This window comes from Aptenodytes forsteri, unplaced genomic scaffold, assembly GCF_000699145.1.
Source record: "Aptenodytes forsteri isolate BGI_AS27 unplaced genomic scaffold, ASM69914v1 Scaffold179, whole genome shotgun sequence".
NCBI classification, from domain to species: domain Eukaryota; kingdom Metazoa; phylum Chordata; class Aves; order Sphenisciformes; family Spheniscidae; genus Aptenodytes; species Aptenodytes forsteri.
The window spans coordinates 2036558-2057201 of record NW_008795378.1 but is presented as its reverse complement, the minus strand read 5'-3'; the positions used below and the strand labels follow the sequence as shown (position 1 = coordinate 2057201).

General features: G+C 46.9%; 1 protein-coding gene across 1 annotated transcript in view; it reads left to right on the top strand.

The window, feature by feature from the left end:
* The window catches only part of TNIK (TRAF2 and NCK interacting kinase), a 138951-nt gene that overhangs the window by 65059 nt on the left and 53248 nt on the right, over positions 1–20644 (top strand). Inside the window, exons 3-8 of the mRNA XM_019472411.1 lie at positions 1426–1551; positions 10025–10135; positions 12260–12350; positions 13718–13848; positions 18470–18524; positions 19217–19295. Of these exons, the coding sequence (XP_019327956.1) occupies positions 1426–1551; positions 10025–10135; positions 12260–12350; positions 13718–13848; positions 18470–18524; positions 19217–19295 (593 nt within the window). The remainder of the gene's footprint in view (positions 1–1425; positions 1552–10024; positions 10136–12259; positions 12351–13717; positions 13849–18469; positions 18525–19216; positions 19296–20644) is intronic.

The following is a 20644-nucleotide window of genomic DNA, read 5'->3' as shown; positions in this document are numbered from 1 at the left end:
CATCAAAACAGGTATTGGTGCAGTTCCCCTGCCTCAGGTGCTTCAGCTGTTGCAGCTTTGCAGATGGGACGGAGAGGGGTCGTGACAGTCCACGGGAATGATGCTTGTCACCAGGACTGAGTTAGTCTGGCAGAGAGATTGTGGACAGGCAGCATCTGCCTGCTCCCTGCATGGTGCCACTGCACCACCAATGACACCTGGTGTCCCCAAATGTCTTGTGCTGCTTCCAGAGAGGGCAGGAGCGGTGTGTCACACGGCTGGGATGCACAGTGCAGGAGCACTTCTGCTGTGCAGTGGTTTCTAGAAAACCATCCTCTTGGGCCTTTGATGGGTCTGGGAGGGTGTGCTGATGCATTACTGGCGTAAGCTTCAGAGCAATGCGTCTGGGAGGGTGTGCTGATGCATTACTGGGGTAACACAAGTATTGTTAAGCTTCAGAGCAATGTGATACTGATGTAAATTATGATATGAATTATTAAAGGAATGAGTTTAAAAGGTGGAGGAATGTCTAAACTGCTGAAAACATGTAATTTGGCTGTGATGCCAGTTCGGCACTGGTGGCCCTCTGGATGTAGAGCATGTCTCCATGAGAGGGCTCAGTTCCTGGCCAGACCTTGCCTTGCTCCCACCCTGCAGATCAGTGCCCTTGGCCAGCCCCGTTTACACCTGTGGCATGTGCAGGTATTTATTTGGCTCCTCGGGAGGTTCCTGGGGTCTCTGCTCCCACTCGTGCCACGAGGTTTGAAGCAGTGCACAGGGATGGTGGGTCATTAACCCATGTGAGAGGGCTGCTGCCCACCCTTAAACTCTGCCAGCACCTTCAGGATCCCGTTCTGGAGGAGACAGCATGATCTGAACCATTTGTAAACCACCTGATTTCTGCACCACCTGAAGATTTGTCCAGTTCAGGGTTCAGAAATGCAATGGGCAATGTGGCAAAGCATGTGTTTTCTCCAGTTCCGGTCATCTTAGCTTTTTAGTTTAACCCATTAGTTGTTTTTTTTAGTTTAACCCATTAGTCTTCAGTCCAGGCTGCAGGCTCCCAGGGCTCTGTGAACCATTTGTAAACCACCTGATTTCTGCACCACCTGAAGATTTGTCCAGTTCAGGGTTCAGAAATGCAATGGGCAATGTGGCAAAGCATGTGTTTTCTCCAGTTCCGGTCATCTTAGCTTTTTAGTTTAACCCATTAGTTGTTTTTTTTAGTTTAACCCATTAGTCTTCAGTCCAGGCTGCAGGCTCCCAGGGCTCTGGTATCAGTTCCATGGTGCAAAGCGGCTTTGTAAAAAATGATGCAAGGAAACAGGTGAGGTTGGTCAGAAATGGGGTGCGTGGAAGTTCACCCATGTACAAAGGGAAACAGGAACCTGTGAAGTGCATCCTCTTAGTGTCTCTGGTTTTGTTTTTCTTTTCGCCTCATCCCAGGATGAAGAGGAAGAGATCAAACAAGAAATTAACATGCTGAAGAAGTATTCTCACCACCGAAATATCGCTACGTATTATGGTGCTTTTATTAAAAAGAACCCACCAGGAATGGATGATCAGCTCTGGGTAAGTTGCTTTCTTTTCTCTAAATTAACTGGGGTTTGACACAAATGATTTACTCCATGTTGTCCTCTTACCACGACCTATATTGCACAAAAAGCCTTATTTTGCATCCATCTTTTTTGAAGTCATGGCTTTGAAAAGGCTCTTCCTGCGCTGCAAAATGCTTCTCCATTTTGCCATAAAATCTTTGCAGACTGATGATAAAACCATTTTTATTCTGAATTGTCATTAACAACATCTTTGTTACAAAATTTAATTGAAAATTATTCCGTCCTATGAAAATAAATGCATCAAAAAAATCAGTTGGAGGGAGCCGGGAGTGTTACTGGGAAGACAGAGGCTTGGCAGGGGATGCTGGGCACGCATGATTCCTGCCAGCTCTCGGCGCTGCTTCTCATGCTTAATGTTTCACAGAGCCAGTGTAGGTGAATAAAGAGGAGGGGGACAGCGAAGGGCAGGCAGGAAGGTCTATGGCTGTTCAGGCATTTCGGTGAAGATCGCCTCGTCTTGCTGAAGGGCTGCAAGCTGCTTTGCCTCTCCATAAATCCTTGCCTGCCTCCTCCCGCTGCTTCCCTTGTCAGTGGCTTCTCGGTTATTAATTCAGCATTCCCAGACCACAGAGGATAGAGTTTAAATCCACCGTCTATCTCCGGAGGCAGCTGGAGCGTTGGAGCCCACCTCCTCGCTGGCAGCTGATGCTCTCAGGGGCTGGACAGGGCAGCAGGCACTGTGGGTCGGGGCTCCGGGCACTGCCATAAGCAGGGTGAAAAATTAACTAAAGTTACTGTGCTGTATTCTGAGCTCGGCTGTGCTGATCTAAGTCTGTGGAGCAGCAGCCTGCAGTGCCCGTGGGTGTCTGACCAGCAGTTTGAGACCCTGCTTTCGTTAGGGCAGCGTTGAAGAGAAGGCTACCTTTGAGTTATCTTAAATGTAATGACCTGGATGTTGTCTTGTGATCTAAATAGCATTTATTTCCTCACAGTCTTGTAAATCCAGTCAGTTCTAGGTTATCCACAGGTGGTTTCCAAAGGTTTTCTGTGCCTGCACAAGATTGCTAGAGACTAATTTTTCAGGGGTAACAAATATCCATGGTTCAGCCAGGAGGCCATGGAGATGCTGGAGGGCAGCAGAACGTCCTTTCCTTTACTTTCTGTATAACCTAGGCTTTATTTTAGCAAAAGGTTCAGTGGCTTCAGCTGTTTGCCCCTGTGTCCACATGCCAGAGCATCTGGGGGTTGTGGGAACCAGGGGGTTTCAGAGGACATTCCTCCTGGGACAAAAATGGAGCTGATGGGCTTCTGCACTGCTTTGCTACCCAAGACTTTGTGGTACACTGAATTATTGGGAAGACTTGGGGGCTTGGACTCCAGGGGCTTTTCTTACTTGGGTGTTGGGGTTATTTTTGGTGGGAACTCTTAAAAAACATGTTCTTTACAGCTGACCTGGGATTCAGTGAGGAGAAAGCTGTCAAGCTGAGAAATGCCTTTTCATCCCATGAAATTCCATTTGGCTTTAGCTGGTTTATAATCTGTTTAAAAAACCCAAATAAAATAGAAAACCAACCCACAGCATTTCCCCTTGTGCTGCTGGAGTGCCTAGGGGAAAAAAGCCCCACCAACTGTGTGCCAAAGCCCTCAACAGTGAGAGAAGCCCTCCCCGGAGCTGGGCTCTGCCCAGTGCCTTTACGCTGCTTGGATCTGGGGTTAGCACAGTCTGACCAGGGAAGAGAGGGGTTTTTTCTTTCCTCTAGCTCCAGTGCAAAGAGCTATTGGCGTATACAAGTGTTAATAAAATAATGTGGGGTTTTTTAAATGATTTGCCCATCCAGAGCAGCCCAAACTTCCAACAAGAAAAGCTCAGTAGAAAACTCCTTGGATTAAGAGAGGCCCTTTCATCCATTCCCATCATCATGAAACAGCAGAGGATGCTGTACATGCTGTATCACCTTCAGATGGCCAAAGTCAGGAGGAGAACCTGGGCTTTCCCCCGGCGGGTCACCCAGCCGTGCAAGGGGAGGTGTTCATCACCTAGCTGTGCTGCTTGTCTCTTGCCCCATGGGAAAGGCAGACTAGATAATCTAAATTCCCTTCCAGACCAGCTACCTCTCCTCTCAATTTTGGGGCCTTTCTCATGGGCTAGTGAAAAAAATTGTTGCAAAAGCTGCTTTCCTTGCACTGAAGAGTGCTGGGGTGTGAGGTTTTTTTTAAGTCTATGCCCAGTGCTGGGGCTGGTGGAGGTATTCATGGGAAAGCTCCCCGGAGTGGAGGAGAGGTGTGCTGGTGTTGCTGTGTTAAATAGCTGTTGTTTCAGGATCTGATTGAATTAGGACTTGTGCGAACTCTATCAGTCTTGCTGCACAGATAAAGGCTTGTTTATTTTTCATTGGCCCTTTGTTGAAATAAAACGGTTTCTGATAATGCCCAAGTAATTCTTTTTATCGACATTCAGGAGGCTGATACGGAAATAAAAAACAGAGCGCTCTTTCAGTGGAGATTAAGATCTCTCAGAAACACGGCAGGCTTCTGACATGAAGTATTGTCATCATTTCTGCCGCATGATGAGCAGGTCTTAAGGTGCTGCTGCTCCATTCGATAGCAGCCACTTGCCCTGAAAGACGAGCTTACTAAACAAGTGAGTTTTCCTGAAATTTAAGAGCTGCATGGAGGATATTTTAGCAGATGACAATGGAGTTGTGTATCACAAATCTTATACATAAGGAAAAAAAGTAAGTAAAAGTCATAGGGACAACCTTTAGGGAACATTTTAAAAAAAAATTAAAAATAGGAGGTAGGCTTATTCCTGTGTTGGATAAAGTGTTGCTTTCTGGGGGTGCCATGGTCCTTTGAGAGGGATTGTGCTCATCTCTAACTGAGACAAGGGGGTTGTGGCCGGGGGAGCCTGTGGTGCAAGGGGCTAAAGAGAGGGTGGGCTGCAGAAACTGGGGAAATGACCCAGGGGACAGTGAGGACCCAGTTAATCAGTTAACTGCTGCTTCTCGGAGTTAAACTCATTAAATTCCCCTTGCACATCTCAGACCTAAGGTATAGGTTACCAGGCTGCGCATAACCCAGGGGGGTGGGGGGGACACGTTTTGAGATTTTGGGGGTTTTTTTTGGTGGTGGAAGATGGGGCATTCATTAGGAAGCACAAACTTGATGGCGGAGGTGACCCCATCCCAAAGGACCCCCTCCCCAGCACATCGCCTGCCCCGATGGCTGCTGGAAGTTGCAGGCTTTCTGCTTCGTTCCCATACATTAACACACTGTATACATCCGCAGGGCAATAGGGATGCCACTGTGCTGGGTGTTTGTCATCTGCCCTTGCCGTCCATGGTGCACTGAAACCATTAACGGAGAAGTCGTGCCATGCGTGGGCAGTGGCACCAGGTTTGGGGTGGTGGGCAGAGGGGGGTTTGCAGAGAGCGGGGGCTGAGCGGCGGCTGGCAGCAGCCCAGGGCAGAGCCCACCTAGGGCAGAGCCCGCGCTGGGGTCCCCGGGGGGCAGCAGCGCTGGCTGCCGAAGGCAGGGTTGCCATGGCAACCATGCCTGTGCCCGGAGCTGCATCTGTCATGAAGGGGGGAAAATTGCTAACAGGCAGGTTGCCAAATACCTGCTCGTGGTGAGCACGGACAGGGACCCCTTGGGGACAGAGCCAGTGGGGCAGCCTCCAGTGCATCCTCTGCAGCGGGTAATCTGGGGCAGTTTTGGGGAAGAAGGAATTCGGGTGATTTAGGGCCAGAGGCTATGTCAGGATAGCACCGCTGCAGCTACGCAACACTCAGGGCTGTCGCCGTGTAGTTGTAATGTGCTTTTTCACCATGTCCAGCCGTAGGGGCCCATTGAATTGCTGCAGGGTGGTATGAACAGGGTCACACCAGGGATCTGGAGAGCAAAAATGGGGGCAGCGAGACTCCATTGAAAATGGAGCACAAGCCATCGAAGCACTGGGTTGTACCTGTGCAGCTCGGAGCAGGATTGCTCTTAATCTGCTTGTAGGCACTGAAGAATATTTTTGGGCAGTTGCTGATACCTTGCATCACAGGAACTAAATCATTAAACATTTGAGAGGGGACAGTTTTCGGTTGAGCTGTAATTCTCTCTCGTCCCTCCAAGCCCTGCAGTCCCGGGAGAGTGCGGGGGGAGCGGGGCTGCTCTTCTGGCCCCTGACTGAGAGCCCGGCGTTAGCAGAGAGGCTTTCTGCTGCTGTCTGGCTGAGTAAGCCAACGCTATTTCATTCTCACTCCTCTTCAAAGTGATGTCAGTGCTGTAAACACTGCAAGGCTGTGAGCCCAGCTCCTTTCACTGCTGTCCCGAAGCCCAAAGCTTTCAGCCTGCTCAGGACCCATGGCAGCAGCTGCCCGCCGGCTCCCTCGGGGCAGGGATTGCTTGGCTGGCCTCAAAGTGTAGGGAGGTGCGGGCAGGGCGCAGCCAGGCGAGTCGTTTATTTATGAACATGTGCAAGAGCAGTTTGATGCTGCCGTCGGAGAGGGGAGAGCGTAGCAGCGCTGGCCCCGCTGCTCCAACCCAGGTGTGCTGCTACAGCATAGCAGCCTGCTCCTGCTATAGCACCGACACAGGCAATTAAAACCTGTGCTTATCTTGCTACAGAATATTTTAGTCATTGCTTAACACCAATTCAATCAATATTTCTGTTTCTGAAATGAGCATCAGCTTTGCTGATCCACCCAGTGAAGGTCTCTGCTTTTTTTTTTTTTTTTTTTTTTTTTTTAATGCTCCATCACTGGCTCCAGGTGCCACAATGTGTGTGATGAGGGACCCTTTTGCAAGGGAGCCAGGCTGTGGGGTGAGATGAGAGGCTTGGGTGGCCTGGGCATACAGGATTGCATTGCACCCGGGTTCTGTTTACACACACAGCAGGAAGAAGGATTTCCAGCAGCATTTAGCCTGGGGATGTTGTGTGCTTCTTTTCTGTAAAAGAGAAGTCGAATTGTTTGTGGGGTGAGGAATAGGAACACAGAAGGATTTGGCTTGCAGAATAAAGGAGTTCGATGATTTTGGGGGGTTCCTCTTGACAGGCTGAAGCGGTTCACCATCAGCTGGATTGGGGTTTCTGTGCTGGGGATGCTCAGGTTTGAGCCCTTCCAGGTAATGTACAGTGGCAATGGGAACAGAGGTCTTACTGGCCATTCCCAGACTGGGGAAGGTGGTGGTTGATTTGGAAGCTGCGAAGGCTCTTCAAACAAAAAATTTGTGAGACAGCAGGACACAGAGATTTACAGCTGCTGCTTCTGAATTTGCCTTGCTTCTGAAGTTTGCTGTCACTCTGATATGAAGAGCTAAGTAAATGCTAAGTGAACTGTATTTAAAAATACTTCCTCAATAAATGGCCTTGCAAATTAAATTTCAGAAGATGATCTTACCTTTAGCCCATCTTGATGATAATTTTAATTATGGTTAATACAAATTCAATCTGCATTTCAAGTTTATTGTCTTACCTCATCATGACTTCATCCTTTAACAAGATTGGTAATGATGCAAGTGTGTGCAGGGCAAAACTCTCACCTAGAGACATGGGACTGGCAAGAAAGTATCTTAGTATAAGTGCCATTTGAAGCCTTTCCTGAGTATACTAAGCTCTGTCCTAAAATCAGCTGAAACTTTTGTTCCCTTTTCTTTTCTCCTGGAAGGCTGTTTGTTGATTTCCAACCTAAATATACCCATAGGGTGTTGGCATAATATCCATATATTTCCAACCTAAATATACCCATAGGGTGTTGATATATGGATATTATGCCAGTATCTACCTTGTTCTTCTCCCTCTCTGGTGCTTACCTGTCTGTACTGTTGACAGTATACACTCATATCCCATAGCCATCCATCCCCTGGCTGGCTGAAAAAGTCCTCAGGTCCTCTGAGAAGACCTATTCATCTTCCTGTACCTGCTCCAGTGTGTGTTTCTCGTTCTTGGGCTCTATCACCCAGCAGGACACGCAGTGCTGTGGGTGAGGTCTCACCTGGCCTGTTGGTGTGAATCCTTAGCCATCACCTGTTTCTCCTCTCTTTGGAGGCTCCACTGTGTGAGCTGTAGTTGGGACTTTTGTAGCATCCTTCCATCTGAGGATCAAAGGGGATTGCAGTGCCGCTAAGTGCCACAGCAGTGTGCTGCCAACTTTCCTCCCATTCCATCCAAACCTTCTGGAAACAGTGTTTTTTCACATTGGATGTCCATCAGCTCTCCATTGCAGACAGGGATACTCAGACAGCTTCGTTGTCTTTCTGTTGCTTGTTTTCTTGGAGAACTCGTGGCAGAGCTTTTGGGAAGAGCCTTGCTGTTAGCAGCACGTGTGCGCTGCTGAGGCCCCTTGGCCCCTGCCCAACTGGACCTGGAGCCTGCTGGTACTGCCAGAGATCTGCTGGTGCTGGATATTTTCCTATGGATGTTACGGGACTGTGCAGCTCTTAAAAAGCCGAGTTGGAACACTCCTTGTGGGAGTTTCTCTTTCCCTCTCTCTGTTTTTTTTTCTTTAATCTCCAGGAGATTTCACAATTACAGATTTGGGATACATCAGCAGGTGGCCATATTATTCACCTCCTGGTGCAAAATTAATCTTTGCTCTATGGAAATTCAAGGACAGGTTAGAGGATCGAGTGAACTGCCAGCTCCATAAAGATAATCTGGCAAATTAATGGATGCACTGTGTACTTTTAATGGGATTTCTTCCATCTTCTTTTAAGCGTTGTGATTGCCGCACATAGCATAGCATGCCCTTCCTCTTCCTCCTGCTCCAAACCCTGGTGAGAGCCTGTGGATGAATTTCCATGGAAAGGGACTGGAGAGGGTCAGGCTTTTGGGCTGGAAAGTGTTTGTGGCTGGTTCAGCTATCCAGGGTTTTCATTTCCATGCTTGCTGCTGTGGTATCCCAAACGTTCATTTAATCAGAAACACGTGCAGACACTTACACGTGTCAATCGTCCAAAGGGAAGAAAGAGAGGAAAAGCGACTTTGAAACCAGTTGTTCCATTATTCCCCATGCAGTGAGCAATGTGTAACCCATGACTTAGGCCATGATGTCCCAGTGACCCAGCTGGATTGCTGGTCTCCTGCTGGGGTGGAAGAGCTGCAAGTGCTGCAGCAGTGTTCTTTGCCTTTGCACAGGACAGGCTTTGGCCAGTCACGCATCTCTTTCTTGAAGCCAGTTTCCTGACGTAACAGGGGTATACAAAGAATTTTTCAGCTGTCAGTTTAGAAAGAGAAGAGAAACTTAATACCAAAACTAAAGATAGGAGCAGGGTCAAAGCCAACTAAGGTATAGTCCGCTCAAGTATTTTATTTAACATGAAGGTTTATAGCAGTACTCTGTCTGGATTTTATGAGTGATTATTTATGATAGTCTTTTAAATCATTGCGTTTGAGCAATTTGGTTGGAAGTAACCCTTCTGCTGTTTCTTTCTCTTCTCCTCTTGGCCCATGCTTTTAATAAAGTCACGTCACTTGCTTGGAGAACATTAAATGCCATGTAAGCTTCATGTGATAAGAAACTTTAAACATGCACATTGAAGAATCTGGCAAGGCACGACTTACAAGGGAGTATCTTTTAGTAGCAAGCTGATCTAATTGGAAAACATGGTTTCACACCTGAGAGAAACACTTCTACAGGTCTTGGAGGAGGCTTGTTGCATACACGGGCTGTGCTCGCTTTCTGGAGCACGCTGACAGCTCCTGCACGCCCTGGGGATCCGTGATGTCCCTGGGAGGCAGACTTGCATCCCGTGCTATTTTTAGAAGGTTTATTTCACAGTTGCTCCATGACAAGATTAAGTTCAGGCCCAGGTTAGATCCTTGTACTTTTATATTTGATATTATGAAACTTTGGAAGTGGTACAAGCAGTGGTGCCCAGTCTCATTTGAACCAACCTGAGCAGGAGGACACCAGCTCTCTCCCGGAGAGCCTGCAGCTGCACGGCAAGCTTGCCCTCGAGAAAGGTTTCCTGCTCAAAAAAGTGCTCAAAAGCAAAGACTTCCTGGTAAAAAAAAAATTGAAAAGTATACTTGGTTTTTAAGGTTGTAGGAAGCTTTCAAACATCTGTCTTGTTGCCTTCACATTTTCAGAGTTGAAGAACTTACATGTAAGAGGTAGAGTTTTGCTTGTATTGCTGTTGATACTAAAGGTTGATCATAAGTATAAAGTAGGGTGTGTAGCGGTGGGGTCTGAGATTTCAAGGTTTCCAATTTCCTCTGCTGATTTTCAGCACTGGACTGATCCTGTTTCTTGTTCCCATCCTTCTGGAGAGCAACAAGCCTTTCAAGCCTTCCAGCCTTTTATTGTTTCATTTTTATAACAAAAACCACATGATTAAAAGCTGATAGGTTCAAGATTACATCCTGGTGGCTCTGCGTAGCGCTGCGGTGGCCCCACAGCTGCATTGCCAGCCTCGGGGTCCTACCCTGGAGTCGGGCAGCCCAGAGGATGCTGTTGGTGTCATTGCAGTAATTGCATTTTTGTTCCGTTTGGCAGCTGGTGATGGAGTTCTGTGGCGCGGGCTCCGTCACCGACCTCATCAAGAACACGAAGGGGAACACCTTGAAGGAGGAGTGGATTGCCTACATCTGCAGAGAGATTTTACGGGTACGTGTCGTGTCCAGAGGGAGCTAAATGTTGGGAGTTGTTGGAGTATCTCACTCGGTGCTCGGGGGATAAGTAAAGCCTTTGGCTCGGCAGGCTTTGTGGCTGCCACGCTGCCATGGGCTGGAGCCTCTTCAGTGCCAGTAGGCATGAATGATTCATGTGCTTGTATGATGCATAATAAATAAGCCCTATTTAATGCCCTTTAGCTCTGTTAGTTCCCTGACTTTTAACCCTCTTTTTCCTTCAACAAAAACATAATTTTCTTTAGTATTAATAGGGCAAAGATTTATTTACATTAGAATTACATTTTCAATTAACAGAAAGGTGAGGACTTTATTAAAGTCGGTGGAAAGATTCTTCATGATTAAAAAGCACCCCAGGTTTTATTAAATCCACATGTCTCTGGCTTTAATGAGGATGCTGCAGCTTTTATACCCACAAGGTAAATGTTTGACTGGAATGTCTTAAAATGGGCTGCTCCAGAGTTTCATGTACTGGGAGATGGCAGCTTCAGCAAAGGCTTGCTTGCATTTTGCACAACTGAGGTCAGATGATGTGATCATAACAGTTGCTTCGACATTAAAATTTATCACTCCGTGAACCAAGATTTTGTTCAGGAGGAAACAGAAATACTGAGCATGTGAAGGAAAACTGTAAAAGAGCCATTAAAAGAAAACAATGCAAAATGACTGCTCCAAAATGCGGTGTCTGACACTGCCACTGAGGCTGCTGCTGGTGTCCAGGGGTGACACAGCACTTCTCTGTTGACCCTGAATGCCACCGTCCGCATCAACACGATGTACAGAAGACGCTGGCGCTGTAGCTAATCACTTGTACAGACACTGCTTTTGGTGCCAGGAAACGACAGTTACACGGGCTTATTTTAAATGTCTGAGCTCTGTGAGCCTACTTCTTAAAACAGACCCTGGCAGTGAGTCAGAACACAGCGACTGACTCATGTCCCAGGGCCACCATCACGTGTCATCACTCGCGTTTCGGCCACGCGTCGGGGCGGTTGGTTGGTGACCTCCATAGGGTTTCAGGTGATGAAAGGCTCCCACCTTTCATGCTGCAGAAGGTGGCTCATTCTTGGTTCAGACGTTGAGGACTGGTTGTAATTCTAACATGAGGCTCGATCCTGCGTTGTTAAAGGATTTTCTGAAATTCAATGAAATTTTTGCTTTGCCTCCAGTGCACAAAGGTGCCTCTAACTGGGTATAACATGGCTAAAAAAGGGCTCCCATACAGATCTAATCTATTCCATGGTGTTGTCCCAAGGTAATGAGTGTAAAATGACTGATAACTACCAGTAGTGATAGCAGAAATTATTTTCTTTCTCAGATATGAATGTTTAATGTGAAATGTAAACCTAATGCAAAATTAGTTTTTGAAGTAATCCATGTTTTTACTGAGCTGGCAATATAGGTGGATGTTACTTTGAAATAATAAGTGAATGAAATAAAAATGTAGGTTGCAAAAAGAAATTAATGAGCTAATAAAAAAGCACAACAGAAAAACTAGTTTACCTTTAGCCTTTGAGACAGGCTTTTAATTTGAGCTATATCTCCATTAGGGATACGTGCAAGTTATAACATTTGTATTTGCATGGTAGCTTTTTTAATACAAGCTTATCAGTGTATTGAAGTCCCGTTTATTGGACCGATATAACAAGAGAATTGTTTTCTTCAGTTTCTGGATGATGGAAACACAGAAAGGAGACAAAACCATTCTATTGTTTCTGCCACAGAAATGGCTCCCTAAGGCAAGAGAGCACATGGGGGAAAATACGTCTAGAGATACGGAGGAATTTGGGTTAATATGGGTTCCTGCAGAAACTGAAATATTGGATTTAATCCCTATAGAATTGATGGTTCCTGTCTCTTGCTATGGAGAACACCCACTGCAACACATACAGCCCGTCGGTGGGCATCTCGCTTGCCGGGCATGTCCTCCCAGCATGTGACATGGAACAGTATTTTGAACACATGATAAACAAAAGTGTTCTCAAGTGCTTAACTCCAACTGTGAATCTTTCATTTCTGGAGCATAATTGGTTGAGGAGGAATGTCAGAAAATAATATGCTTTGAACTTGGATTCCTCTAACCTTTCTCTGAATTCTCTAGGGCTTGAGTCATCTACACCAGCACAAAGTAATTCATCGAGACATCAAGGGACAGAATGTATTGCTGACAGAAAATGCAGAAGTTAAACTAGGTAAGAGTGGGTTAGAGCTCTTGGAAACTGCAAGTGGGCTGGCTGGAGAGAAGCAGCAAAACAGACTTGTACATGACTTGGAGAAAGGGGATGGATACTAAGAGCTACTCTGTTTTTTCTTGTGCCAGCCTCAATAACATGACCTTGGGTGTTGACCAAGTGCCGTGCACTAAACTGCCGGTGGTTGATGGCCAAGTTCTGCATGCAAAGATGTACTTGCAGTTGTGTTTCTGTTCAGACAGGTAGTTTGGGCAGCTCTGCCATCAGATACAGGTTAAGCAATCAAGACCACTTTTTCATGCCCTGGATTGAAAACTGGTCTCTGTGCATCACCAGCCATTATCGAAGGCTGTTCCCTCACACCTCCATAGTAGTGTCCTACAGGATCATAGTCCAGTCAATTTAGTGTCACATAATCCAGATTTTTTTACCAAGCCAATCTGTTGGAGAGAGCTTAATTTGCAAGAACTACTCTGAATTTCATATGCGATGTTAGTCACCCTGGAGAAGACCAGGCGTTCACGTGAAGATCATCTGGAAGACAGCAGATCAGCAGAGACGATGTGCTGATATCCTCAGTTGTCCAGCACCAATGTTATTAAGGCTGTCTTTGTGCGTTTTAATTTATGCTAGTGATGAAAGATTCCTTACACTGGTAAAGTGAGGTGCAAGCCTTCTTTTTCCCATGTCTCTCCTCTCTCTTTACAGCAGAATAAAACCCCAGCTTAACAGATGGCACCACCAGCTCGTTTGGCTTTATGCTGGTGAAGATTCCCCTCCAAGGGGAAATTCTCCAGGGCAAATCTCCAACCACTATGTTGCGCAAAGTGAACTTAGTGGACCATAGAGTATTCTCTCATTGATTTGATTTCATCTGTTTTTGCTTCATTTTGCAGCGCTCTGCTTGACATTTTGCTATGGGCCTTTGTCCTTGGCCCTTAGTTCCTTAAGTCTTTTGCATTTCTGCCATTTCCAGCAAGAATTTAGGTAGAAAAATGAGGCTTCTACCAATATTTGGCAGGCTTTAATTCAAATGAGAAAGCATAGAACAAAGGCTGCTGCTTATTCATGTTGCTAGCCCTGTTTCTCATTAGTATGAGGAGCTGTGATTTCTTTTCATTGCCTCCTGGCAAGGAGGAAAAGGCACAGGGTTTCTTACAAAACCTGGACATCAGATGATCAGGTTCGTCCTTGATTGACCTCTGTTGACCCCAGCAGAGATCAAACAGGAATGTCTCTGGCTCCGTCTTTCTCTCCTGACTGTGTGGAGAAGTTGGTCTGAATGAATTTAATGTTTTACAGTCAACAGAAGAGTTGCTTGGTTTTTCTCCGGCCTTACGATGCCCTGTTGTCTCTCTGATCCACAGTGGATTTTGGTGTCAGCGCTCAGCTGGACAGAACAGTGGGCAGGAGAAACACCTTCATTGGAACGCCTTACTGGATGGCCCCTGAGGTTATTGCCTGCGATGAAAATCCCGATGCCACTTATGACTTCAAGGTATCTAAACGAGCATCTTCCTACTCTTTTATATGTCATTACAGATATAATATTTGCAAAGTCTATCACGTTCACAAATAACGTAGGCAAAGAATGAAAGCAGCACTTATCAGTGCTTGCAGTGAGAGTTGTGATCATAAACATCTGAAGAAGGTGCTTGGTATGATCTCAGATTTTATGCCCCAGTACCATGAACTTGAGCACTCAGGAATTTATTATATTCTTGCAGCTTTGCAGAATATGTTGACAGGCGGCGTAGTCTCCTCCTGCTTTCTGGCTGTGAATTTTGAGATGCCAGTTCAGGTCCAACATGAATCTTTGTTGTGCTGTTCACGTATCCAAATTCACTGTGAAGATGTTTTTCCCCATGCTGGGAAAGGTGTCAGACGGAGGCTTCCTACCTGCTAGCCTGCTTTTCAGTGCTGCATGTTTAAATACTACAGTCAAACATGCTGTATTTGCTCTATTTACTCCGGAGAGAAGTCAGGTCGGGTTTAGAAAGGGCAAAATCACATCTTCTGGCCTGCAGGCTGGTATTCGCAGGGAGATCTGAAGGCTGCCACACAATCAGACGTTTGGGGGGCTGACCTACTTTTCACTGTCTCTCTTGCCTGTTTGAAGTTTATTTTTGGATGGGTGGCAGCACAACGTTGCTGCTGAGTTACAATGTGGCACAAAGCCCCATGCCACGCAACAGGTCAGCAGGAGGGTTATGAGTCCCACCTGCCCATTCAAACTACTGCAAGGTCTGATGTTTAAAGCAAGGAGAGCTTAATATATTTTATCCTGTTTCTGCCTTACTGCAAGTTTCTGGACACACATCTGTAGAAATGTCCCTTGGTTTTTGTCCCTTGGTTTTTTGAAGCATCCAGAACTTGAATTCCTAGCTCCAAACCCCCTAAGGTCCACAGACTGTGTCCAGGGAGCAGAGCAAGACAGTGACGTGGGCTTTTGGGGGAGAAGCTGAGACATATATAAAGCTTGCTGTACCTCTGTTCATGTGCATGCTGAGAGGTCACTTTACAAGGTAATGTTTAAAAAGGGCTTTGAGATCCTGTGGTGTGGAGCTAGGTAGCTGCTTTCTAACAGTAGGACACTACAACATAATAGTGCAACAGCCCACCATCGTGGTACGATTTGGGGTGCAATTACCAATCACTCAGAGAAATTTTTGAGAGATGAAGGATTTTAAGTAACCAAGCAATGCTTTGGTATTGCAGCTATTTAAGTGCATGTCAACTTTTGAACTGATGGTTTTCCAGAGAGCAGCTCTCCAGTCTGAGTTCAGGCTCCGGGTTACATAAATCGTTAATGATAAGGACATGTAGAAATAGTTTAATCTGCAATTACTTAATTCTCTTTGATTAACCAATTACAACAGGCGTTTCCTCAACTCTGCTGATGGCAGCGCTTTGTAGCAGGGCTGCAGCCTGCGCTAGCTGCTCTTGCTGTTTCTCCGCTGACAGCTGCCTGGCTCTGACGGTGCAACGCTCTAATTAATCACAGCTTTTTATTATTATTTTTTTTTAAAAAAGGACTGATATCTTCATAGGCTACTTTCTACCCTCAGAAATCCCTGATGTTTTTTCTCTTTCCAGAATAACTAGGGCACTTAATATGCCGTTGACTGATGCACAAGCGCCAGGACCAGAATCCCTCTATTGTCCCTGAGGATCAAACGCTCGTAGCGAGTCGGGCGCTTGCATCTCTGAAGTTGGCATTGACCATTTTCCCTTGGCTGGGGGTGTGAAACAGAAAGCTGATTGCTGCCGACACACTCACTGCAGGCTGTTTTCGGAGCTCATGGTGATGTGGGAGCCACTGGACATTAGTCCGTACCCCAAATCACATCCCTGCACCTGATGCTCTTGCTTTGAAGTGTGTGTGGGGGGAATGTAAATGATTTTTTTTTTTAAAGGGATGCAAATCAGATGCTCTCAGGTTTAGCTGACTGGCTTAAAATAGCAAATACAAAAGATGAGATTTATAGGGTGAAAAAGAGTCCTCGCAGGCTTAATCTGTTGGACAAAAAGCCTCTGATCTCACTGTTTTCTTAGCCAGAAAGAGATGCCTGTGTAATCTATGGAAGGAGGCAGTAAATATCTCCTCACAAAAATAAACCACTTTAAAAAAGAACAAATAGAAACCCCACATTGTTGAGGTTATTTGTTGGTTTTTCCCCCAGCCGGTTTTCCTTTTTTCTTTAGAGATATCTTGTCAATAAGCTTAGAATCAAAAGCAGGGAAAAAAAGGAAGCTTGCTTCCCTTCCCAAGTCAAGACAGTGCAAATATATTAGCACGGCATCTTTTTGCTGGGTAGACTGAAAAGGTTTTCAGACTCAAAAATAAAAACTCCACACAAAAAAAACCCTGAATTCCAGATCATTATAAAATGTGTGCTTCCCACTGAGTTTTCTGCTTTCTCTGGGAGACTTAGGGAGGTGATAATCCCTTTCTATATTGCTCCAGCTTTAAGATCACTTGGCATCTTGCGTATAATACTGGGCACCTCAATATGGAAAGACACACTAGGAATTTGGAGGGAGTTCAGCAGCAACCCAAAGGGAAGGGGTCATATGTGCTGAATCATGTGGAAAGACTGTGATAATTAAGTATGCAGCAGAAATCCCAGCTGACCAGAAACAAAGAATGGATGAGACTGTCCTGTGAAAGGGCTGGAAATAAGATTTGAGAGAGAATTTTTAAGCAGGTACAAAGATGCATAGCAAGGACAGCATTTGTTAAGGGAGAACTTGAGTTAAAAAGGAGGAAAAGTGCCTTGAAATTGAAAGGCCAAGTTGTCTTTCCTGGCTGGTGTATGTGAAAAGGTGCTTGTGGTCCCTAGACGCTCTCTCTAGCTCTGGCTGAGCTTTTGGAGGTCTGTGCTGGGAAGAACAACCTTTCTGGGATTTACTCACTAAATTGCAGGTTTAGAGGCTTGAGGTGGTTCGGAAAGGCCAGCTCTTGAAAGGAAGAGCAGAAATGAAGAGGGACTGCAGGGATGTGGCAGAGAGCAGGGCAAAGGAAGAGCATGATGCAAGAGCTGGAGGTACAGGAGGAAGGATGGAAGGCAGAGTCCACCCTTTCCACCTTGGGGTATACCTGTTTACAACATTTACTGGTTGTGATGTGCTAGCTGGTCTCCAGCAAACATCAGCTGCAGCTACATAGCATCAGGCTTGGTCTAGTCCCTTGTGCACCTGTGGCTTCTGCCCTTGCTGCTCTCCCATCTCAGGCAGGTCTCCTTCTGGTGTAGGCAGAGTAAGTCCTCTTACTCATCATCAGCATGGAATGGACCATGACTTCAGCGTTACAGCTTTTGCACCGACCTCCCGGAGAAGCCTGAGGTTGCGGCTTGTTGCAGGGAGCTGAGCAGATGTGGTCAGTGAGGTCTGCAGGTGGACAAGGACTGGGGTGCAAAGCCATCTCCATGAGACCCGCGGAGAGTGCAGCTCTCTGCCCATGCATGCTTCAGGTGAAGGCACCAAAATTAGTCCGGGTCCTGTTCCTGCTGCATCGGGTGCTGAGTTATGAATCATTAGCAACCCTATACATGGTGTCCAGATTAATAAATTAGCCGCCTTCTGCCAAAAACCAAGTTGCAGCAGTGCCGCTAGGGAAGGTGCTCGTTTTTTCTCTCTGGGCACGTAGTGTCTGTGCCTCTGCTGCTGTCCAGGAGAGCCAAGCCATCCTTTGGGGCTCGTTACCAGATTGAGAGGTGCAGCCGCAGCTCATTAGTGATGTTGGGGTGGGGAGGAGGCGCTGGAGGGGAGCTCACCACTGCTCTCTGGCAGGGAGCTGGGGATATAAATGTCTCTATTTGCAAGGGAGAAAATGGAAGGAAAAGTGATACAAGTATGAAATCAGAGAGTTTTCCAAATAGGTGCGTACTCTGTGCTCTGATCATTCAGGAGACTCAACCAACCATGTGGGCTGAGCAGGGCTTGGGAAGAGGGTAAATAAAAGTGCGCATTTCTCCTTCCACTGGTGAAACACCACTTGTCAGGCTTCCATTTAAGGAGCAGTCCATGATACAAGAGTCTCCTGAGGTATCTCAAGATACTTCATGTTTTTAATCTATTCCAGGCAGCCTGGTTTTTGTGGAGCTATATCAAATCCCTGGATGTATCACCCAGCTTTAAGCAGGGAGCCGGCAGCCAGGTTTGCTGCTTACCCCAGATGTGAAGCTGGGCAGTAGTTGGTCACCAGCTCATCTAGGAGCTGGGGATTCATTCATTAGTGCACAGGGCTCGTTAAGATGCCTCCACTGGGGGACCTTCAGGTCCTCAGCATCTCCCCGGGCAGTGTCCTCACCACAGCTACTGGGAGCAGTGCTCCAGTGAGGTGACCATGTCCCATGCTGAAAACACCTTGAAGGTTTTGAAATGAATCTTGGGATAAACAGCGGGGTTGGGAGCCTCTTCTAAAGCCCCAACACATGGCAGGAGGATGAGACAAGCTCCTCAGGTGCGGGTCCAGGGGTTTACAGAGGACATGGACACCCGGCTCACAGGGCTGAGCCCCCCGGGCTGGGGAGAGCCATGCTTTCCCCCTCGCCCAGTGCCCACTTCTGTGAGAATGATCCCCTGCATCACGTATGTCCCTCTGCATTCTTTTACAGAGCGACTTGTGGTCTTTGGGGATAACGGCCATCGAGATGGCGGAAGGCGCTCCCCGTAAGTAGATGCATTGCTCTGCTTTAATTAACCCTGGGTTGTAACATGCTGGGTTTTGCTGAGCACCAGCCAGCGCTCGGTTCTGTGCAAGAAACACTGTGCAGTGACTCCTGTCATGCCACTTAAGCACTCTGGGACTCAGTTTCCTCAAATAAAATACATATGAAGAAGAGGTGGAGGACTGGAAGCAAGTAAAACACTGCTCCTCAGCGCTGGTGTTTTGCTGACCTCCGCAGTGACACAGATAGTGGCACACTGGGTTCAGCTGGTGCCTCTGCATACTGCCATGGTTTTTCAGTGTTATCCTGGGACCGTCCTTGCGTGCTGGTAAATGCAAGTAAATAAAGCGGAGCGTAGTGGCATGTGGGCCCGTTGCTGTCAGCACCTGGCAGGGTGCTGGGGACACGCAGCTGCAGGAGTGAAGGTGTCCCCAGCCAACCCCTGCTGCTGAGCCCAGCCGTGCTGGGGACACACACGCCAGTTGACTGAGGACGTTGGCTTTCACCTGAGCTCCAGGCTGCTGCTGGGCCAGGGTCTGCAGGGGGTTGTCACTGCAAATCCTCCTGTCCTACAGGTCTTGTAGCTTCAGAGGAAACTTGGGTCTCCCCAGTTGGGCGTGTAGACTTTTTAGGAAGCCCGGGGGGTCTGCAAGATGCTGTGCCATATTTAATGCCTATTCTTGCACATTGCAGCTCTCTGTGACATGCATCCCATGAGAGCCCTCTTCCTCATCCCCCGCAACCCAGCCCCGAGGTTGAAATCAAAGAAGTGGTGAGTCTCTTTCTGAATCTTCAATGGCTGTAAAAATGTCTCTGGAGCAACTTGTTTCTGCAGCCCGGGCACGCTGGGGATTTGGTGTTTACATTTATATAGCTTCGAGGGTCAGTGATGGTCTCCAGCATCACTCCGGTGAGTGCAAGTTTGGGTCTTGATCGCCTACGGAGAGGCAGTTTGGTCTGAAGGAGTCATGTACCATGGGATGGAGGACTTCCTAGGTAGGCAGAGAGGGGAACACTCTCTAATGCTGCCATTGCACAGCACGGAGTCAGCTTTTCCAAGGCAGTTCGTGCAGCCTGAAGCCAGATGACACTTTGCTTGGCTCCCAAATCTTTCCAGTCAGGTTCCCTTTTCAAGTGGAAACGTGTATCTGTGCCAAAAAAAGGATAGTTTATCTTGAAGGCCCAGGAATGCGGGGATTTGTACTTAGTTGGGCTTTATTTTACAATTTTGCAGGAAAAAATACATCACTGTTTTGAAGGAAAAAAAAAAAAAAGGCAGGGCACGCCAATAAAAACCCGTAGGAAAAATATTCCTGAAGCCCAGCAGATGTTGTTTTGTTACTGTATGTTCTGTACTGATGGAGCTGGAGTCCTTAAAAACACTCATCTTTGGTTCGTGCTGTTTGCCTGCCCCAGGTTCAGCAGTGGTTTGGTCAGGAAAGACCTACCAGATGTTAGAGAGACAGCACTGCCCATTGGTCCTAGATAGGCTGAGCTCACAGAGGGAAGGTTTGCCTTACTCCTTGAAATTATGCTTATTATCTTATTTAAGACACACAAAAAAAAGGAGAAGAGTAATTGCTAAGTATTGAAAACACTTTGTGCCAAAGCAGCAGATATTTTGTTGCTGGGAGAGGAGCGACAGGGGCTTGGAGTCCTCTGCATCAGATGCATGGTGTTGGGGTTTTAGGACCAGCCCCATAAAAACTCACCCAGGCTTTGGCAGGAGGCATGTTAATTTTGTCAGCCCGATCATCAGCTGCTCTAGAACCAAACCAGGAGGAGAGAGACCTTTCCCGGCTGGTTCTGCCGAGGGTGTCAAAGGTGCTCGCTCTCCTTGCACAGCCTTTTGAGGATACCATTAGTCATCTGAGAAAACAGTTTATACACTTGTTTTCTGCCAGATCACCAGTCTCCTACTTCATTATCCTCACTGCTACAGCACAAAATGGATTGTCAGAATTTAGGGTTTATTTTTCATACAAAAGTGCTATTTATTCAGCAAAGGCTTCCTCAGCCTCCAGGCAGAAGGGAGCTGATGAAAGCAGGTTTTGAGCAGAACATTTCCGCATCTCCTTAAGGTAAAAGCTGAGCTGGGGTGGAAGTTGTATTTTAGTGCCT